The sequence below is a fragment of the Cryptomeria japonica genome, chromosome 10 (genome assembly GCF_030272615.1).
Source record: "Cryptomeria japonica chromosome 10, Sugi_1.0, whole genome shotgun sequence".
NCBI classification, from domain to species: domain Eukaryota; kingdom Viridiplantae; phylum Streptophyta; class Pinopsida; order Cupressales; family Cupressaceae; genus Cryptomeria; species Cryptomeria japonica.
The window spans coordinates 304,459,204-304,481,599 of NC_081414.1; the positions used below are offsets into that span (position 1 = coordinate 304,459,204).

The 22,396-nt window shown below is 33.1% G+C and overlaps 1 protein-coding gene and 1 pseudogene across 1 annotated transcript; one reads left to right on the forward strand and one right to left on the reverse strand.

Annotated features, from left to right (window-relative positions):
• Nucleotides 1-430: 430 nt before the first annotated feature.
• LOC131078963 (aldehyde dehydrogenase family 2 member B4, mitochondrial-like) lies at nt 431-3,467 on the reverse strand. Its single transcript, XM_059212442.1, has 7 exons — nt 3,362-3,467; nt 3,139-3,281; nt 2,847-2,997; nt 1,188-1,417; nt 983-1,072; nt 706-879; nt 431-616 (listed from the first exon to the last, which is right to left on the reverse strand). The coding sequence occupies exons 1-7, from the start codon at nt 3,441-3,443 to the stop codon at nt 491-493; spliced, it is 996 nt and encodes a 331-aa protein (XP_059068425.1). The 5' UTR covers nt 3,444-3,467; the 3' UTR covers nt 431-490.
• A 12,231-nt stretch (nt 3,468-15,698) lies between these two features.
• The window catches only part of LOC131078947 (aldehyde dehydrogenase 1-like), a 28,169-nt pseudogene continuing 21,471 nt past the window's right edge, over nt 15,699-22,396 (forward strand).

A 22,396-nucleotide genomic window follows, 5' to 3' on the forward strand; every position in this document is an offset into this window, starting at 1 on the left:
GTATTTAACTAATAGATTGATCATTTTTAAGGACAACAAAAGCAATCAAAGTTAAGCATTATTTGATCATATCATCCTTCATCTTGCTTACATTTTGAAAAAAAACATATACAATTATTTAATTTATCTATACCAACTATTATTTTTGTCTAAGTATATAATAAATATTTTTTAACTTCTAAATAACCACAAACATTTAACCATCCTCAACAATTAAACTTGCAAATTGAAGACAATATAGTTGACTAGGAAATATAAAGTAGTTTGTACAAGGTGATTCATGGAAGAGTTAGTTACCTGAGGCCCATGTTCAACTCCTGGCAGAAAAGGGTCCCCTATCATTTGCTTCTTTGCTCTTTCCACTGCCTTTTTCACAAATTCATCATAGATGCCCTCTTGAACAAATACCCTGGATCCAGCACAACATACTTGCCCCTGCCATTTCAAATTGATTGTATCAACAAAGAGTACAAAAATTCAGAAGGCATTATCAAACTCCTGGCAGAAAAGGGTCCCCTATCATTTGCTTCTTTGCTCTTTCCACTGCCTTTTTCACAAATTCATCATAGATGCCCTCTTGAACAAATACCCTGGATCCAGCACAACATACTTGCCCCTGCCATTTCAAATTGATTGTATCAACAGAGAGTACAAAAATTCAGAAGGCATTATCAAACTCATAGTGCAGAGACAAGTAGAGCCAACCATGTTAGCATAGACAGCCATATGAGCAATTTTTATGGCCTCTTCAACATCAGCATCATCCATAATAACCAGAGGTGATTTCCCACCAAGTTCCAATGTCACAGGCTTCAAGTTACTCTTTGCAAATGCCTCCATTATTAGTCTCCCTACCTCAGTTGATCCAGTGAATGAGATCTGATACCATTGCCCACACACCACAGCATACCAATGTATCATATGAGTTAATGAGTTCTTTTGATAAGCTATTTAAATTCACTAACATCTTAGATAAGAATACCTTATCAATATCCATATGTTTGCTCATGGCTGCACCAGCTATTTCTCCAAAACCAGACAACACATTAAGAACACCTGGTGGTATTCCTGCCTGTTACATTATGTATCCATTTGCATGCACTTAGTTTGACTGTGATAAACAAAGAGATGGGAAGGGTGGTTGTAAAAAGTTGAAATTGAATTTTCAAGCAATTCTAAAAAGTTACCTCCTTGCCCAATTGAGCAGCATAGAACACAGTTAAAGGAGTTTGTTCTACATATTTTATGACAATGGTGCTTCCACATGCTAATGCAGGGCTTATTTTATTGAAAATCATCAGCAGTGGAGCATTCCATGGTATTATTTGACCCACAACTCCAATGGGCTCCTGCAAGGTGTAACCCTGATATGGTCCACTCATCTTCAGAGTTAATCCATGAATCTTATCTGCCCATCCTATATAACAAACATCCACACAATAAATATGTTAGCTAAGGTTTTCTAAGATTTATTGTACCTCATTCCAATATAACAAACATCCACACAATTAATTCTAACTGTTAAATGGGATGATAAAAAAAATTCCAAAGGAACTTGAAAATCATTTGACATTTGTGTCCACGGAAGCCATTGCAGAGGAAATGCAGGTGTAGATTAAGGAAGCAGAACAAACGGCTAGTGAAAGAGGCAAACCTTTTGCTCAAGAAGACAACAGTATCTAAAGATGGTCAAAGGACACTTGGTATAATGGCAAAGTTCATATTGTAAACACTTAAATGCTGCTGAGTTCAAATCTTCTATAATGCAAAAAAACAAAAACAAACAAATCTCTAAAAATTAGACATTGAAAACTCAAAAAACTTACTTGCTGTTGCAGAGATTCATAAGCAAGTAAATAAGAAGATTAAACTAAATTTTTTCAAGAACATCACAAAAGCACATTGTGATTTGAACATAGATGCAAATGGACAAACTCACAAACAAAATTAGGCAAAACAAGCTAAAGAAAATGCAAAAAGACCCGAAACAGAGGCATCCCTCTTTTCTTCAGTTGTTCTTACTAGATTTAGATTTTTGACTTGGTGTAGCACTATCATGGTTATTCATTTAAGGAAATGATCTCATAGTTGAGAATCTTCTAATACTTGTTATAGTATTTGCTGATTTAATGTCTAATATCTTTACAACATTGCACTAATAGTTGTCACTTTAAAGTTGTTAGTGTTGACGATGAGTATCCATAATAGAATGAAATGTATTCCTTAAATCTGGAATGCAACAGATCATGTGATGCCACATCAATGCACAACTCAACAAAAAGCATGTTGATGTGGCATCATATTTGATGATGTGGCTGAAACCTTAGTTATAAGCAGGGGCCTTGCCAAATCAGATGCTTGAAAAAATTGGGAGTGATTTGAAATTTCTTCATAGGATTTTGAGAAGCACAAAGTAGAGTACTCAACTACTGGGCCCTCTCCCCTGCTACAGATTTCGTCCAAATTAGAGTGTTCAACAACTGAGTCCTTTCCCCTACTACAGATTGCGTTCAAATATATGTAATTATCAAATTGTTTTGAAAGTGCGAAACCTGAGATTATAAAATGTAAGTCCATCCATTGACCTTCTTAGATCTGTTCATTCTTAAGAAATGTAAATGTATGTGGTCATTGGTAAGTATAATATGATGGTTTAATTGTGATGCTATTCTTGTTACTAAAATTCGAACTTCACTGAAATGTTATTCTTAATGTTTCTTATCCTCATTTGTGATCGCACCAATTCATAATTTCAGATTGAAGCATTTTACCCATTTAAAAAAGAAAGAAAATGTAAACGTGTTTTTTCTGCTAGTTCATTGAATCTAAGGAGAGTAGTCGCTTACCAGCATAGTAGCATAAGCCCTTTATCCCTTCGGGAATCTCATAGTATTGACAACCTAATGGCTTCCCAGATTCCAAGGTTTCAAGCACAGCCAGCTCCTCCAAGTGTTGCTCGACCAGATCTGCATACTTGTTCATAATTCGACCTCTATCCTGCACAATTCAAAACAATATTTTCCTGTCGATTGCCATGCTTAAACTGCTTTTTTTTCTCCCTGCTCTAAAGATAAACAGCTTCCCAATCCATATATATAGTAAGCATTGAACAAAACAGAGGAATGGGGATAAAATTACATAGCCAGACATGCGAGGCCAGGGGCCATGATCAAAGGCATTCCTAGCAGCTTTCACAGCCACATCAACATCTTCCTTACTGGCCTCTGCTACACTGGTTATGGAATCCCCTGTTCGAGGATCAAATGTTTCAAAAGTTCTCCCTGCAATTAAGATCACAACTTTTAGTTTCCAACCAGAAGTAAAGTTGAACTAACAGCAATCTAAATAAATATGTAGATACCTGAAACTGAATCCACAAACTCTCCATTGATGAAGAGCTTTGTGTATTTCACTGTGACAGAGGGAGAAGGCATTTTAGCCATAAAACTCTTGTGGTAGTTGATGGAGAAACTATGATGCTCTGGTCTGGAAAAACTATGGAGATTTAAAGTAGTGTTGATAAGTCTCTGTGATTTACTGCTCTGACAACTCTTTTCTTCAAGTTTACATTCATTTAGTAATGCAAGATAAGTTACTGGTTTGTTGTTGAGATACCAAAGTTCATTTTAAATATTATAATGTGTATTAAATAATCAGGCTCACTGACGAAGATTCGATGCTCTGTTAAATTTATGGATAAAAACATTAGTGGTTTGTTGTCATGGACAGGCGGAATAAAAAGTCGCAACCCTAAATGCGACTTCGGCAACATATCGGATAAAAAGGTCGTGTGAAAATTAAACATAGGCTTTCGGCTCAGTTTGTCAAAGCGCGCGACGACTTCCTCCATCACTGACGCTCGACCACATTCATATCGCTCCAGCCTCAAGGTTTGTCTCTTTTTTCCCTCTGCGATTTAATCTTTTTGCATTCAGGGTTGTTGAGCATTTCGTGAATTTTTTGTATTCAACAGTGTTCTAAATAGTAAATATTATTCCGTTTCTAATTAAAAATTTGAAAGTATCTCATGCTGGTCTTTACTCAGGGTTTTGTTTTAGCTATTGGAATTTACGGTCATTTGTTCCAGGTTCCTGACATTAGACTTTTCATATTTGAATACTATCCCAAGTTTTTATATTAATTTGAATACATCAATAATAATTATAAGTTAGGGTAGGCTTATATTGCATTACACGAACCAAAATGTGTGCAAATCTGGAAGTGTGGCTTAAGTTGCAAGGCATTGCAGTGACTGAACTTGAAATGTTTATTGCAGAGATTAATACGATTACAGTATTAATCTTCTGTAGTAATACTTTAAATTTTAATCGTATTAATCTTGATTCTCAATAATACAGTATTAATCTTCTGCAGTAATACACTATTAATATAGAAACTTATATTATTGTGTAGCATATCAGTAGTTGTATCTTAGTTCTAAATTTTAATGAAGATAAAGAAATTTGTAGAAAACACCATAAAAATCCTTATAGGCTTATAGCATTAATCAAGTTTTTAATAATAAATCTCTCTCGACACATTAAAATTGTTATCAAGATTCAAGACAATCATGTTTCGATTCAATAGGCCGAATGAGTATTCAACCACTCATTACCATTATCTTACAACTAAAAAATATGGCATGTTTTCTTCTCAATTAGAAGCTGCTAGATTTTTTCATCTTTGGTTACCGTGGTCTGTTATATAACAACACATCTCTCCAAATATAGAACTTGCATTATTATCAATTTATTATTACCTTTTTTGATTCAGTGCTTTGGCTGTAACCATTTTGTGTTCAAATTCTAGTTTGTCTTCAACTTCAATTTATATAAATTGATTCATGTTTGGTCTGTTTTGCTAGGTTTCTTTCAAATATTTATAAAAGACAATGGCTTCTTCATCTATTCGTGGTGGTAGAAAGAGGGATCCTTTGTGGAAACATGGCATACCAAGTGCAGTGTCAGGAGAGGTTATTTGTAATCATTGCACAAAAACTATGACCGGTGGCATACACAGACTCAAATATCACTTTGTAAATATCACCGGACAAAATATTACGATATGTGAGAATGTTCTTGAAGAGGTTCAGAGGGAGGCAAAAGAAAGACTTTTAGAATATGAGAAAAAGAAGGTAGAAAAAAAGAGGACAACAGAGGATGACAACTCCAATGAGAGATATTAGTTCTACAGGGTTCGAAAATATTGGAGTGGGCAACAATACATCTAGTTTTTTCATTCCTTGTAACACTCCCGATGCGCAACCCAGATTGTTAAGTACTTCATGGCATAAGGAAGTGCATCCGCAGACAAAAGCGACAGTGGCCAGATTTTGGTTTTACTATTGTTGAGAGTCCATATTGGGAGCAAATGGTCAGTGGATTGACCATTTCAGGTAAGGGGTTCAAGTCCCCAAGTCGTTATGAGTTGAGTGGCCCATTATTGTAGCATGAGTTCCAAAACACACATCAGCTGGTGGAACAACAAAGGAGGAATTGGGAAAGGAATGGCTGCACCATTTTATCTGATGGGTGGATGGATAGTAGGAATAAGACACCCTTAAACTTACTAGTTGCTTTAGGGGGACATGTGATATTTTTAAAATCGATTGATGCCTCAAATAAAGTGAAGAATGCAGAAACCTTGTACAACATGTTGGATGAGGTGGTAATCGAAGTGGGAGTGCAAAATGTTATTTAGGTTGTGACCTATAATGTAGGTGCATATGTGGTAGCCGATAAACTTCTACAGGCTAGGTATCCGACATTATTTTGGAACCCTTGTGTTGTTCATTGCCTTGATTTACTCCTCGAGGACATAGGGAAACTTAGTTGGGTGAGGAATGTGGTTGAAGATAGAAGGGAAATCACAAAGTACATCTACAACCACACATGGGCCTTGGAGCTTATGAGACAACACACTGATGGTAAGGATCTTGTGCATTCAGGAGTCACACGTTTTGCCACGAATTTCATCAACTTACAGAGAATATTACATGCATTTCCCAACATGAAGAGGATGTTTGTGAGTGAAAGATGGTTGGAGAGCCCTTATTGTAGGAAGCTTGAAGCAGAGAAGGTCGTGAAGACCGTTTTTGATGATAGATTTGCCAAACTAATGGAGGAGATCATCAATGTAAGTGCTCAAAGTTCAAATTTCAATTGATGATTTATTTTTTAATTTTTTAATATTACACATTGCTGATTTTTGTTAAATTTTTGTCATTTCTAGTTGTCAGAGTCGTTGGTGAGGGTTCTACAGATGGCGGATGGGGATAAAAACCCCATAGGGTATCTATATGAGGCCATGGATAAGGCCAAAGAGGCAATTCAACACTTGTATGGGCCACACAGAACCAAATATGAAAGATGGTTGGAGAGCCCTTATTGTAGGAAGCTTGAAGCAGAGAAGGTTGTGAAGTTCGTTTTTGATGAGATTTGCCAAACTAATGAAGGAGATCATCAATGTAAGTGTTCAAAGTTCAAATTTCAATTGATGGTTTATTTTTTAATTTTTTAATGTTACACATTGCTGATTTTTGTTAAATTTGTCATTTCTAGTTGTTAGAGTCGTTGGTGAGGGTTCTATGGATGGTGGATGGGGATAAAAACCCCATAGGGTATCTATATGAGGCCATGGATAAGGCCAAAGAGACAATTCAACACTTGTATGGGTCAGACAGAACCAAATATGAACCCATATGGTGCATAATTGATCGAAGGTGGAACCGACAACTCCACCAACATATCCATGTTGCTGCCTACTATTTGAACCCCAAGTTCTTTTACTCCCATACTTTCAAAATAGATGAGGAGGTTCAACTTGGCCTTGACACATGCATTCAGAGGTTGGTTCCTAGTGAAAATATTCAAGATCTCATTGTTGATGAGTTGTAGAGGTACAAGAAGGAAGATGGGCCATTGTTTTCTCCACCTAATGGTATTCGAAAGAGAGACACCCTGCTGCCAGGTGAAAAAAAAGTGCTCTTAAATCCATTTTACCGTTTATTTCAATCTTTAAGTTTATTAAAAATCTTCACCAAGTTATAAATGCCAATTTGTATGCTTGCAGATTTGTGGTGGGAAAATTATGGTGCCACAACCCCCAATATTCAAAAGCTTGCAATCCGCATATTATCTCAGCCTTGTAGAGCTTTTGATTGTGAGAGCAACTAGAGTGTCTTTGAGACCATTCACACAAAAAAGTGCAATAGGTTGACTCAAAAGCGCTTGAATGACCTTGTATATGTGCGATACAAACTTCGATTGCATGAAAAGAGGGTACAAGGGAATAATTCATATGACACACTTGACATAGATGAGATTGATCCATACACAACAGATTGGTTTGTTGAACCTGATGGTGCTATTGGTGATGTTGATGTGGATGCATTTCTCATTGACGATCAGTTAGATGAGATGGAGAGGGAGCCAGCTAAATGGGTGATAGAGGTGTGCAGAACGTGAGGAGGCAGGAGATGAATTTGCGGATCCAGAAGAGGCAGATTCCTCACCTGTTGAGGATATTGCAGTAGCAGCAGCAGTTGCTGCAACACCATCTACTTCAACACCCACTCAACGACAACAAAGTTTTTTGAGCTTTAATCGTAGATGCAATCTATGATTTCCAGTTTCCAATGATATGAAACCATGAACTTAATATGTATTCAGACTTCAGAGATTGATTTGTTTTGTGGTCTAGAATCTACAATATGTATTTGACTCAAACTATGATTTATAATATGAAAACCAGTAATATGCTATTGTGTTCTATAAATTTAGTGTATACATGTGTTTTTTCAGAATATTTTAAGAAATTATATATTTCAAATGTTCGATAATTTTGCCGATTTATTGCCGACTTTTTCCTGATTTTTTGCCAATTCTTTATTTTTTTAAAAAAATTCGGCCAAAAGATTTGTTGCCGATTAAGATATTTACATCTTTGCCTGCAATATTGCACCATATCTAAATACATTAAATCATAAAAGTACCCAACAGATACATAAATGAATTCCTCACACAGAGTAATTTGCTAGATAATTGACACAATTTCTACTGCAATATTGATCCTTGAAATATGTCTTGCAGAGTGTAATAGGATCTAAAGAAAAAATAAAATTTGGAAGAGATGATAAAAGTAATAACAGAAAATATTAGGCTGAATCTTCTATCGCCTCAGTTAAGATAAGAACTATAAGCAAGTATATATCTTGATTTACATCAAGGAAAAATAAAGAGATACTAAAACTAGTATGGACCATCTCTCACACTCACATAGTCTTGTTTTTTATTATTATTGTTGCCTCTCCTTCTTGTAAAGAGGAGAGTACAAACACAGAGGTAATGGCATAAACTCAGACCTTGCATTCTTGAAAGCAAACATCAGGAAATAATAAACTAGTGTGCAGCCAACGTAGCAGTAACTTGCCATCCCATCCGACTTACCTGTGCTTGCAAACCCGTTCTCTGCCCTAATAGGGGGCATCTCACTAGCATCAAGAAAGCCTCAGTCAGTGTCTATAACAAGCAGAAATATGAAATCGTCCTACAACTTATCACACTTTGTTCTACCCATCTTACCTTTTAAACTAATGGATTTAGAGTTGTAGGTTAAGTAAATCTTATTTATATACTAGCAAATGAATGGAAAGGTGTTATGTTTATATTTAATTTGGCGTGTTTGTGATACTTACATGCATGAAAACCAGAAAAATATTTTATTATTATTTTTTTAATTTTATATTATTTTTAATTATTTAATTCTAGTTATATCTTCACTTCCACCTCTCAACTACCACTCACTCATCTCAATCTAATATTATTAATTATGATGGATTGAAAATGTCTCTACATAAAATAAGAATATATTAAAACATAAAAAAATATAAATATGGGGATGACCCCACAACACAATGATTAGGTTGCACGCTCGCTTGAGGGGAGGTTGTGTTTGATTCGCAACATGTAGACATGTTGCATCAGACAGGCTTTTCCTTGTCCTAGGTCATTGTCAGCGACAGTGTATAGAGGATGCAATGGTGTCAAACAATGCATAGAGGTTGGGACGGTAGAGTTGGACAAATAGTGGCACCAACACTGCAGTTTGCAGTGACATGGAGGAGTATGGAGAACCCTTTGTGTAGATTCTTGAAGATCATTTGACCAAAAATCATGGCCAACATAGTTTAGTGATAAGGAGGAGGATTTGCTGGCATGGATGGTTGGAGTGATAAGGAGTTTTGTAATGCCCCGCCAAGAACCCTAAAGGAAAACAACACAACTAGGCAACTAAAGAGTGTAATAATTTTTTTTTTGTTAAAGACTAAATGTACTAACTATAATCATTGCACGTTTAACAACACAACGGAAGTCTATCATAAGTTTTCCCTAAGGGTAACCGACGAAGATTAATTTCATAGATTATATTAACACCACAGTTAATCCATTTAATAAGATAAATTGAACACTTACGTTTAAAACTACACATACATCCAGATTTCATAATAAAGAAATAAAAGTATTCCAATGCATCCAATTTCCATAAACCATTTAAACATAAGATCAAAACAATAACATTCATTTCACTGACATAATAATATTACAATATCCATAAATACATGGCTTCCAATAATATCACTGGTTACAAGGATCCAATATCAAGGTTACATAAAAGTCTGATACAATGACCACAAGGTCTTAACTGAACAATGATCTTGAACAAGAGTTGGTACATAAACCACGATCCAAGAACACCGGCTAAGCCTTTCCTCGCTTGAAGATACAATCCAGAACATCCGATGGGAAGTGGCACTACCACCCGACCATGTGATCCCGAAATGGAAACACCCCACCGTGCTAGGAGATAGTAGAAAACCCTCAAGCAAGCAAAGAAAGACAAGTACAAAAGGACTACAAGACTCTGCAACCATCCATGTTAAACACAACTCACAAAACACTAGTGACTCTAAGAAGAGAGTGTCATCGCATAGCTTGATGGTTACCATGGTACAACCTCCATAGGTCCCGACCCCCATACTCGGGTTTCTCCTGGTAACCTCTCCTGAGCCTTCGGTTCCAACTAAGTCTCATGCGGACCCTACCAATCCTTTCGTGAAGACAAGGTGGTAAGTTTGCCATTCCAGGCCTTCTCGTAACATCATGAGCTCTGTACAAGCACTCATCTATGCACGAGGCACATTTATCTTAATTAATATTTAAATCTACCCACCTCCTAATCAATTATTCGGTTATCACTTTTTAACTAACTTTCGATGGGTTATCTTGTCATCCACTTTGGGCACGACTTCCGCTCGAAAGCCACTCTCTCTCTTAGGACACTAACAAGAAATGTTTCTCTCTACGAGAACTCTATGGCGAAACAGGCAACCATAAACCATCCTGACAAACACAGGTGATGGATACACAAATACCAACTCAAGAATGACCATTTGGACAAAGACACACAATGGCTCATGTCAAATAGGTTATACAACAACACTTGGTCTAGGAGAAATAATATCATAGGACACAATGACAATTTAATCAAAATTGCAATAAAACTTGACTGAGAACACATTATACGCAAGATCCTATTACAGGCAATCTTTCCTTAAAAAAAACAGTCAAAGCATAAATGACATGCAATTTACAAATTTCCAGACAACAAGAATTTACAACTTAAAAAAAAAAAACATTCACTTTGTCATTTGTCCAAAAAGATTTAAAATACAAATAATTCTCCTAATGTATTTTCAACATATTTATTTAAATTAACATTCCAAACTGTAATTAAATAATATTTAAAATAACATTTAAAATATTATAATAACTACCAAAAGAAACATATATATATATATATATATATATATATATATATATATATATATATATATATATATATATATATATATATATATATATATATAAACTCATATATGAATATACATATATTTATTTATATACATACATATAATAATAATTTTAAATTTATTTAATCCCTTGGGTCCGAAACCCGAAACAGTGAATAGGGTTTAGAATTTAATTTAAAAAGACTAACAAAAAAACACTTTTACAATTACCGAAAAGCCATGTCACGGTAGCCTATGCTACCGTCGGTAGCTAGTACTATCGTCCGGTAGCACTGCTACCGTCTGGTAGCACTACTACCGTAGGTAGCGGCTACCGCCGGTAGCGGATGCTACCGTGCAGTTTTTTTTTTTATAATATATATATATATATATATATATATATATATATAAACAAGAAAATAATTAAACGATATTTTTTTTTTAATAATTTCATTTTAATAAAATTTTAACAATAATAACAAAAAACAATATTTTTCCAATAATTCCATTTTAACAAAATTTCAATTCTTTTTTTTTTTTCAAATTTAATTAACCCAAATAAATTTAATGTGTAATTAAATTTATTTTCTTAAGGTAATTAAAACCATTTCTCAGGTAAATACCCTTTCTCCTAAATCGTGCAATTTCCATGCACCATAAAAACTTGACAAACTTTCTATAATAATTTTCCTAATTTTCACAAAATTACGTTCTTTCCACAAACAAGAAATACACATCAGGCATGAGTTTTCAAACAAAACTCGAATTCACTAGAAGAGAGTTTTGGATTTGGCAATTATTTTACACACACATCAAGCAGAGAAAAATAGAAACATTTTTAATAAAACACAAAACTAAGAATTCATCCAACCTGGTATAGCTTTCCTGGAAGAATTTTGTAGAAGAGCCCTAATCTCTTCAATATCTTCCAATAAATTTTCTTCACCTAAATTCTTGTCCCGTTCTTGTGTATTCCTGTCTATGTTTTTAAAGTAAAGACCTAACCCTTATTTAAACTAAAATTCTAGGTTCAATAGCTTTTTCACAAAAAACCTAAATTTAGAATAATAGTAATTTATTTATTTTATTTTCTAAATTTATCACATGCAATAATTTAAAACATTATTCTTTCATTACTTTTCTCATGCACATTAATTGATTTTCTAAATAAAGAATTAATACAATATTTTAATTCCAATTAATTAATTTTCTAAATAAAGAATTAAAACAATACTTTAATTCCAATTAATCCTTTTATTCATTTATTTAATTATAACTTTAGAATACAATTAATCTAATTTATTTTTAAAATAAAAATATATTTTTAATACCATGCAACTTAATTTAATAATTCCTTTAATTAACTAAATTTATAATCTCAATGCATAAACAATATAATAATGAGATAATTTCACAAACTTAATTAATTAATTAATTAAATCCACTAAAACACTCAAATTAAACAAATCTCAAGCAATTACCCATAAAAGATAAAATGAGAAAATATGAAGACCGAACTAACTGACAAAACGACTAACTGACGACACTCATATGAGTGTAACTGAGTAAAAATAGGGTCAACTCTTATCTCCTCCACTTCCATCGGAAAATATAAGGCACACTCAGACCTATGAAGCCAGGTGGAGACGATACCCCGTACCTACCCGGTACTTGTACCTGCAATATCCTGCATCACCGAACCACACATGCATATATATATATATATATATATATAGAAAACACGACATACGCACCGATGAAGGAGAATTGCGACGTTCCCTGTCTCATTGAAATGAGTGAAGGAAAATTGTCCCCTTGCATCCAATACACTCGCAAACACACAACATATAATTCCACATTGCATAAATAAAGTAAAATGTCAGTACATAGCAATAATACATAAAATACCATAAATCACAAGTATTGAAATACTGCAAATAAATTATACATCTCATCTCCAAATAAAGCATAATGTCATAAAAGTCTGAATAATATGTTATGGTAATGTATCCATTGAAAAACAACCAATAATAAAATATGAGTGTAATGAGTTCAAACTAGTAGGGGTACTACAAGTTTGTTTGGAGTGATAAGGAGTTTGGAGAGATGAAAAGTTGGAGAGACAAGGAGAGCATGGAGTTATAAGGAGTTTGGAGAGATAAGGATTTGAAATGGATGGTCAAAAGATCTTCAGAGGGATGAAAGTGAGGAATAGTTAGGATGTCACAAGGAGATATAAGAGTGTAATGCTAAACAATTTTGAGGATGAGGCCCCTCAACAATGTGGTCTCATTGGTTCATAGCTCCAATCAAAAGTAATTTGGCTTCGACCCCTAACTGATCATTTTTTTTTTTATAGATATAGTCATACCTTAATAATACTTTAATATTAACTACAATATCATAATATAATATTAATTACAATATAATTTATGTTTTTGGGTGATGTGGATCAGCATTAGATGCTTATGCATCAAAGTGTATTTGTATAGTAGATTCTTAACTAGATTTTCATACCTTTTTCACTTGAGTGGGTGGCAAATGATGAAAAGCTATTTGGAAATACAACCAAATTCAAATGAAACATAGATTAGAAACTAGAATTACAGATATATATTCTTTGATCTCATTTTGGAAGTGGTGTATGCAGGTAGTTTGGTGAATGAATGAGGTTCCTAATATGTAGAGATCATGTGCGAGGCTATGGAGTGTTGAAAAAGTGTTATGTCAACTTAATTGATAATGCACAATTAATCACTTAAGATAAACATTTGATTTGAGCAGAGGTGGTAAAATCTCTAACATAGATAATGCAATATATGGAGTTTTCTTTCAATATAATAAAAAAACATTAGTGGATGTATTGATTGACTTCTTGAGGCTTTAAACCAAATTTCAAGGTAGGAATCTAGCCTCTATTTTATATTATATAAGTTCTTAAAAATGACATCCTTGATGCACTCCTAAAAGGGGAGTGTAGTCTTTAGAGAGTGAATAAGACTTGAATGGTTGGAATTAGTATAAGTCTCTGGCTAGATCATATGACTATCTTTTATGGATAGACGTCAGACCCATTTACGTAGATGCCTATCTTAAATGGATATACAAGTGCTTTTTCTTTATGGATGGTGTGTATCTCATATGATTGGATCATACATGTCCTTGATGGATGGATGCTTATTGTATATGGATAGACGCATTTGATTATATAAATGATTGAACACTTAATAACTTGGCAAAAATAATAAACAAATAAATAGTTTTATATTTTGTTAAACAATAGATGGTATATTACACAAATTTGGGGTAAATTTTTTTAACTAGTCTTCCATGAGACCATAGCCTATGGATTATTTGAATAGTGAACCACTACATTAATTTTCATTAAAGATCATGAGCTGCCTTTGCTAATAGATCAATAAATATTTTTTGCTTAGCAATTCATTGTTTTTCTGTTTTGATATGTTGCTTAAGGCCACACCTTGCATAAACTATGGTGTGAACTTTTCCACTAGTATTTTTTTGTGATATAGTATATTTTGAAAAGCTTTATAAATGTAATATAAGTGGCACTAATTTTTTTTTTAAAAGAACTCAAGAGCATCAACTATTTTATACACCTCATGATATTCAAATCAAACAACAAACCATTAAATTATTCTTCTATGAAAATAATGTTATCCTGTATTAATGATTAATTTTTTTAATAAATTTAACATAACATCAAATTAATTATTTAATGCATCTTGTCATATTTAAAATGATTTTTTTTCTTTCAAGATGACATCCAAACAATAAACCACTACATTATTGTTTTCTTAAAAAGTAACATTATTTTATATTATCAAATTTTTATTATGAGACATAACAAAACAAAAAACTTCAATAAATTTAATAATATATTTTAATCACATTTATAAAAAAAACACCTTTGAAATTACTATCCAAACACCCATTATATTTAAAATGATCTTTCTCATATTCAAACAACCAAAGTATTAATTAATAAGAGTTGTTATAATTAGAGCAAATCAGAAAAGATTTCATTACAATAGTAAACTTAAAGAGAAAAGTTGTTATAATAGTAAATTTGAAGAGAAGAGTTGTTATAATTATAAATCAGAAAAATTATTATTATTGAATAGAAGAGCTATTATAATAATAAATTAGAAAAGTTGTTATAATAGTAAATTTGAAAAGAAGAGCTGTTATAATAAAAGTAAATTTGAAAAAAAGACCTGTATTATTAGAAAAGTTGTTATAATAGTAAATTTGAAAAAAAGAATTGTTATAATAATAAATTAGAAAAGTTGTTATAATAGTAAATTTGAAAAGAAGAATTATTATAATTATAAATAAGAAAAGTTGTTATAATAGTAAATTTGAAAAGAAGAGCTGTTATAATAATAAATCAAAAAAATTGTTATAATAGTAAATTTGAAAAGAAGAATTGTTATAATAATAAATCAGAAAAGTTGGATGTTGGTTCGGAAGGGAGTTCGACGAAAGTATCCATCCTAGGAGTAATGCTGACAAACAGCGAGGTGAGCAAACGAGAAACTACCCTCCTACCTGGGGGAGAAGGATGGCCTGGTTAGGCTAATTTGTAAACTCGTTTTAGTTAAGATCCCCAATTATAGTAGTTACCCGCCTACACCCCCGGTTGGGGCCATAGCTTGGCGGGATTGAAAACGGAATGTGTCGGCTAGGAGGCGTGCATCTCGATCAATGATGGGGCCCTTCTCTCAATAAAAAGTATGGGTCAACGGACCTTCCCTCCTTCCATAGCGGCGTTTGCATTCGAGCAGCGGATATTTAGATAGATGTTGGTGAACCTAGCCCTCGGATTCCTCGGATATTCCAAACCCCCACTCGAAAACCCTTCATTCCTCTCCCCCCTATAGAATGGTAGGCGATCGTCCGAAGAAAAGAATTGTCAGAATAATAAACAGGAAGATAAAAGAGTTTTTATAACAATAAACTTGAAGAAAAGACTAGTTATAGTGCATCACAGAAGAGTTGCTATAATAGTAAATTTGAAGAGAAGAGTTGTTCCAATAGTACTGCTTTACATCTATTTATCTGGGAACACAATGACAATGAATGACGACATAAGGTATGGCTAAAACGACTTCTCCCTCTGTCACAGTGAAATACACAAAGCTCTTCATCAATGGCGAGTTTGTGGATTCAGTTTCAGGTATCTACAGATTGCTGTTAGTTTAACTTTTCTCCTGGTTGGAGGCTAAAAGTTGTGATTTTTATTGCAGGGAGAAGTTTTGAAACATTTGATCCTCGAACAGGGGATTCCATAACCAGTGTAGCAGAGGCCGGTAAGGAAGATGTTGATGTGGCTGTGAAAGCTGCTCGGAATGCATTTGATCATGGCCCCTGGCCTCGCATGTCTGGCTATGTAATTTTATCCCCATTTCTCTCATTTGTTGCAGCAGGGATGCTAATTACTGTATATGTGGATTGGGAAACTGTTTATCTTTGCAGCAGGGAGTTTAAAAACACAGCTTAAGCATAGCAATTGACAGGAAGACTTTGTTTTGAGGTGTGCAGGAAAGAGGTCGTATTCTGAACAAGTATGCAGATTTAGTTGGGGGAAGCTATTGGGACGTTGTAAATACATCGACATTGCACAAGGGATAAAGGGCTTACGTTACTATGCTGGTAACTGATTTTACTAATAAAATTTAAACACAATATTCAGGAGAACTCAATCAAAATACAAAGCACATTGGATAGACTATATTATTGTGTGAATGTTTGTTAAACAGGTTGGGCAGATAAAATTCATGGATTAACATTGAAGATGAGTGGAGCATATCAAGGTTATACGTTGCAAGAGCCGATTGGAGTGGTTGGTCAAATAATAACATATAATGCTGCATTAATGATGTTCCTAAGTAAAATAAGCCCTGCTTTGGCATGCGGATGCACCATTGTTATAAAATCTGCAGAACAAACTCCTTTAACTGCCCTTTATGCTGCCCAATTAGCGAAGGAGGTAACTTTCTAGTCATTTTTTTTTCCCATTAAGAGCTCATTAATTGGAAAGAATAAAGTATTTATCCAATAGTTTATTTACTTACTTCTAAATAACAAACAATAATCAACTATTTAATTTCAAACATTTACAATAACCCCTTCTCCATGGTTTCTTAATGTAACAGGCAGGGATACCTCCAGGTGTTTTGAATGTATTGTCTGGTTTTGGAGAAACAGCTGGTGCAGCCATGAGTAGCCATATGGATATTGATAAGGTTTGATTATCTAAAATTCTAATGAATATAAATAATGGATTTTAAACTTTTTAGTAAATTAATTTTATAAAATACTAATTATTTTTATATCATGATCTAAATAGTCCACACATTGACCAAAACCTTCTTGTGGTTTAACTCCTTTTGAAAAATCAATCAAGCTATTTAATATTTTAATGGCACATAATTGTTAGAAACTCGTGAACTCACACAAATTTTTTATGTGTGTTTTGTGTTGAATAATACTAGATTTCATTTGCGGGGTCAACAAAGGTAGGGAAATTGATAATGGAGGCTGCTGCAAAGAGCAACTTGAAACCTGTGATATTGGAACTTGGTGGGAAATCACCTCTCATCATCATGGATGATGCTAATATTGAAGAGGCTATCAAAATTGCTCACACTGCTGTCTACACTAATGCAGTTTGCCCTGCTTATCTTTGCACTATGAGTCTAATATACCTTGAGATTTTTTCCCCCATATTGATACACAATTGGTTTGAAATGGTAGGGGCAAGTATGTACGGCAGGATCAAGGTTATTCGTTCAAGAGGGTATTTATGATGAATTTGTGAAAAAAGTGGTGGAAAGAGCAAAGCGACAAGTGGTAGGGGATCCTTTTCTTCCAGGAGTTCAACATGGGCCTTAGGTGATTCTTCTATACTTACCTTGTAGAGACTAATTTATATGTGCTACTCAACTATCTTAAATTTGACTTGTAATTCACTGATCTATAGTTTCATCAACATCAAATATTTGTCATACTATTTACAAATTGGAGGAATTTTTTCCTCATTTCTATTATTAAATACATTTAAAATTAGAATTTGAGTAAAATAGTTTTTTAATAAGTCATTAAACCAAAAACTATGTGATAATAGTGTAAAATAAAATTATTATTATTTAAATTTAGTCTAAGCCAATATAATAATATTCATATGAATAAGTAGTAATTAATTTATATAAATGACAATGGAGATTGATAAATTAGATAATTGCATTTGTTTTCCCACTTACCTATATGACTAAAATTTGATCATTTGTAATGAATATTCTAAACATTAATCAAGCTTTTACTTTGAAAATGTGATATTTCTATCAATAAAATACCTTGAACCTTGTAACCAATTTTTTCTTTAATGAGAATCAATTCTACAAGTCTAAGTCTAATCCATAGGTATAAATTCATTCTCTATTCCTAGATTTGATCCTATTTATTGCATAACTTTACTTTTTAAATTTTTCTAACTGAGATTCATATACTCTACTCTATTATAATATTTGATGACTAGTGGTATTTAGAAATATTCATGGATGATTTCCATTAGTACCTAAAGGGGTACATTCTCCTAGGTGAAGCCCAAAAACTTAGGTGCAAGATCAAAGATAAAAGACACACACTCTAGAATGATGTATGTGGATTGATTACTCATTTTATTGTACTAAATCCAAATATTACACTTATACAACACCAAATTTTATGAAGTTGTACTTACTAAGTTGAGGACAATAAAAAAAAGTGTGATAGTTGGCTAAAATTTGAATTTAAATGTATATAAAGATAAGGATCAAGTTTGTGACTACAAGGTTGACCCTACCATTATATAAATATCCTTATGTAGGAAAATGCTAATATCTAGGTGAATAATGAATATATCTAACTAGGTATATAGATAAGTGTAATAAATACTTCAATAAATTAAACATACCAAAGTACATGTGTGTATAAGGATAATGTGAGTGCTAAGTATGTAGGGATATGTATGTATAAGGATACATAAAGGCTAACGAATGATCCCAACTTCGCATAAGATTGTACCGGTGTTTGTTGATCATATGTACATGTATCAAGGACCCTATTTATTTTAATACCAATTTACATTTATTGGGATTTAATTCATTAGGAATAGGTACTAGATTTTCCCATTTGTTGTTTTTCTTTAAAGAAACCATTTGCTTATCCATGTCCACCATCCAAGATTCTAAATAAATCATATCCATAACCTCCTTTATAGTCTTAGGCTCATCAACATTAGTAATTGAAACAAAAATATATCTCCAAATAGAGGGATTCTACATTTCTAGTTGTTTGCTTTGCTTAGTGGACCCCTTCAATGACAAGGTGTATCTTCTACTGCTTCTTCAAAACTCTCTATACTATTTTGGCTCTTGTCATATTTACATCCTTCATAGGCTTCCACTTCAACCATCTTGTTCTTTGGGGTTGGTTGGACCACATCTTTATTTCCATCCATCTATAGCTGCAATACTATTGAAGAAGACTCAACTTATTTAAATCTAAAAAATTACCATACAAATGCTCTCAACTACAGGGTCCCAAAGATCGTATCCATCACAACAACACCATAGCCGATGAATATACATTATATCTTTGTTCTCCAACTTTGGCCACTTCTCCCTAGGCACATGTCTGTTTATCTCACAACTAAAGACTCAAAGATGTATTAATGAGGGTGTTGTACCCAACCACACCTTCATAGGTGTTTTACCAACAAGAGTTTATGTAGGATACAAGTTATCCCAAGAATAAGTTATGACAACCACTTTTACCCCCCAAAAAATTCTAGGCTAGACTTGGTGAGCATACTCATACTTCTCTCCATTGATATCATATTCGTTATTTCTACAACTCCATTTTTAAGGGGCATACAAAGTTTTCTTATGTCTTAATATTCTATCATCCTTACAAAATGTATAAAAAATTTGCTAAAAACTCACCCCCATTATTAGTTCTCAAAATCTTAACTTTCCCACTAACATAATTCTCTATAAGAGTCTTTAAATCTTTAAAATGATAAAATACTTTAGATTTACTTTTGAGGAAATATATGTACTATTATAATCATAAAAAATACATATTATATATGGATTTCAAAAATGAAGGAGCAATAATAGGACCACATATATCATAATAGATTAAATCCAATAACCTAAAATATTTATGAGAACTAGAATATGATGAATCATAGTTTTGTTTTATCATATACACAATATTCATAGAAATCAAATTAAAGATTACAATCATTTAATACCTTAACAAGGTTTTTATATTTTTATTTTGTTAAACCCTTCTCACCTTTGTGACCCATCCTTTGGTTCCATAATATTATTTTATTTTCTAATAACTTAGTTTCCAAAGCATGAGTGTCCTTAAGACCTAGAAAGTACGACCATCCAAAGTGGACACAACACACCACTCTTTTGTTAGTCCCAATGGTGAAGGTAAAGAATTTGTAAATCTCTTCATTGTAGGAATTGAATAGCTATTGAACTAAATTGTGCATGCATCTATATAAAATAAATTAAAAATATAAACATCCTTAGCAAGAACCATAGCTCCTCTAACAAGATTCAACATTCTAGTTGCTAAAAATAACTTTTACAGGTATATTATTTTAGTTTACATACAAAAACTAGGTCCTATGCCAAATAAGGAATGTACCGTAATCCCATTCAATCATGTTTTGAGGAACCAAATTGAGACTCTACAATAAACATTAATATTTATATGAGAATCATCTCCAAGGTACACCTTCTCACCATCATTCTCTTCCTTTTTAAAAATCAATCTCAATGTGAGTTCATGTGGAAAGAGGCACTAGAGTCTATCAATCACATACATTGTGAGTAGCCAAGATAGTAAGAAAAAAATCACCTTCATCTAGGGAGGATTTCTTAGACCCATCATTAGAATCTACCTTTTTTTATTCTTCATCTCCTCACAATCTCTTCTTATGTGGACAAATTTGTCATAGTTCCAACATTTCACCTTGAACTTACCAAGAGATTTGGATCTCCAACAATATTTGGATCTAGACTTATCTTGCTTTTGGTATTTCTTCTTTAATTTTTGTTTATATCTTTAGTGAATTTATGAGGCCTCATTAGTTGAATAAGATGTCTTCCTTATCATTTCTTCAAAACTCAATGATGCAACCACTTCTTGCATTTGAAACTTGGTGGTAGTTCTCCTAATGGCCATAACCAAGAGGTCCCATGAATTTGGCAAAGAACATGGTAAAGTCATACTGTAATTATGCTCCTCCACTTTAACTCCCACAAAGTGCTAGTAGATAACTACCATATTGAATATATTTCGATGTTTGGTTATGAACCCATCATCCTGCATCCTAACAATAAATGGCTTATTTCTTAGGAATATTATTTGACATGACTTTAACATGATAGATTTCTCCAAGATTATTCTAAAGGATTGATATGGTAGTCTCTTTAGGCACATTTAGCAACATTAATCAACCAAATTGAGTAGATAAGACTCTTTGTTTTTCTATCCATCTTATCCTAGTTTGCTTGAGATGTAGTTTTGAGTTTGGATCTAGATACTACAACCCATAGATCTCAAAATAAAAGAACATCCTCAATATTAGGCTTTCATAACTCAAACTCTTTTCCTAAGGGGTTCTCCATCTCTATCCTTGATGTGCTTTCCACATCTTCCTACAAAATGATCAAAACATTCTCTATGTAAGCTCCCTCTCAAATATATACTAATACAAAAAACTCTCTTACAAACTCCATCTCAAAATGTCTTATACAAACTCTATCTCAAGCACCTAATATATAGGATATACAATACATGGAACCATAAAATGGTAATTTGAAAACAATGGATTAAAACCACCCAAAATGTTGTGCCTAAATTTTTAGCTTAGAAATCTAACACCTAAATCTCAATATGAGTCCACATGCTAAAATAACATATTCCTTTCATTTGTCACAAAATTGTTGTAATATACTCACCATATTGTGCATTCTATTTTTTATTCCATTCTCTCCAATCAAAGATGTCTTATGATATTTCATTACACATATCATAAGTTGGTCAACAAGTGTAGCTCCCACTTCCAACTCTTTTATGTGTCTAACATATTTTTTCATTTCTTATGTAGAAAGCCTAGCTTTTGAATCCCATAAATATTTATCTAGGAGGTCTATTGAAACACTATTCTTAATAATGAGATCTTGGATTGAAACTTCATTATTTATTCTCATCAATAATTTTATAAATATAACTATTAATTCTATGTCATCAAATTGTCTCTTAACACATAAACGAATAAGAGCCTTTGATTTCCATCAGAGAATCAATCAAATTTTTATTTTCTAATAGAATTTGGAGAGTTAATCCATCTCTTCAAGGGTCTTCCTAGTTTATTCTAGGAAACCACTAATTGATCTATTGGTTAGGGGTCTTTGAAAAAGGTCACGACTTAAGATTTTTACTATGACAGCTAGA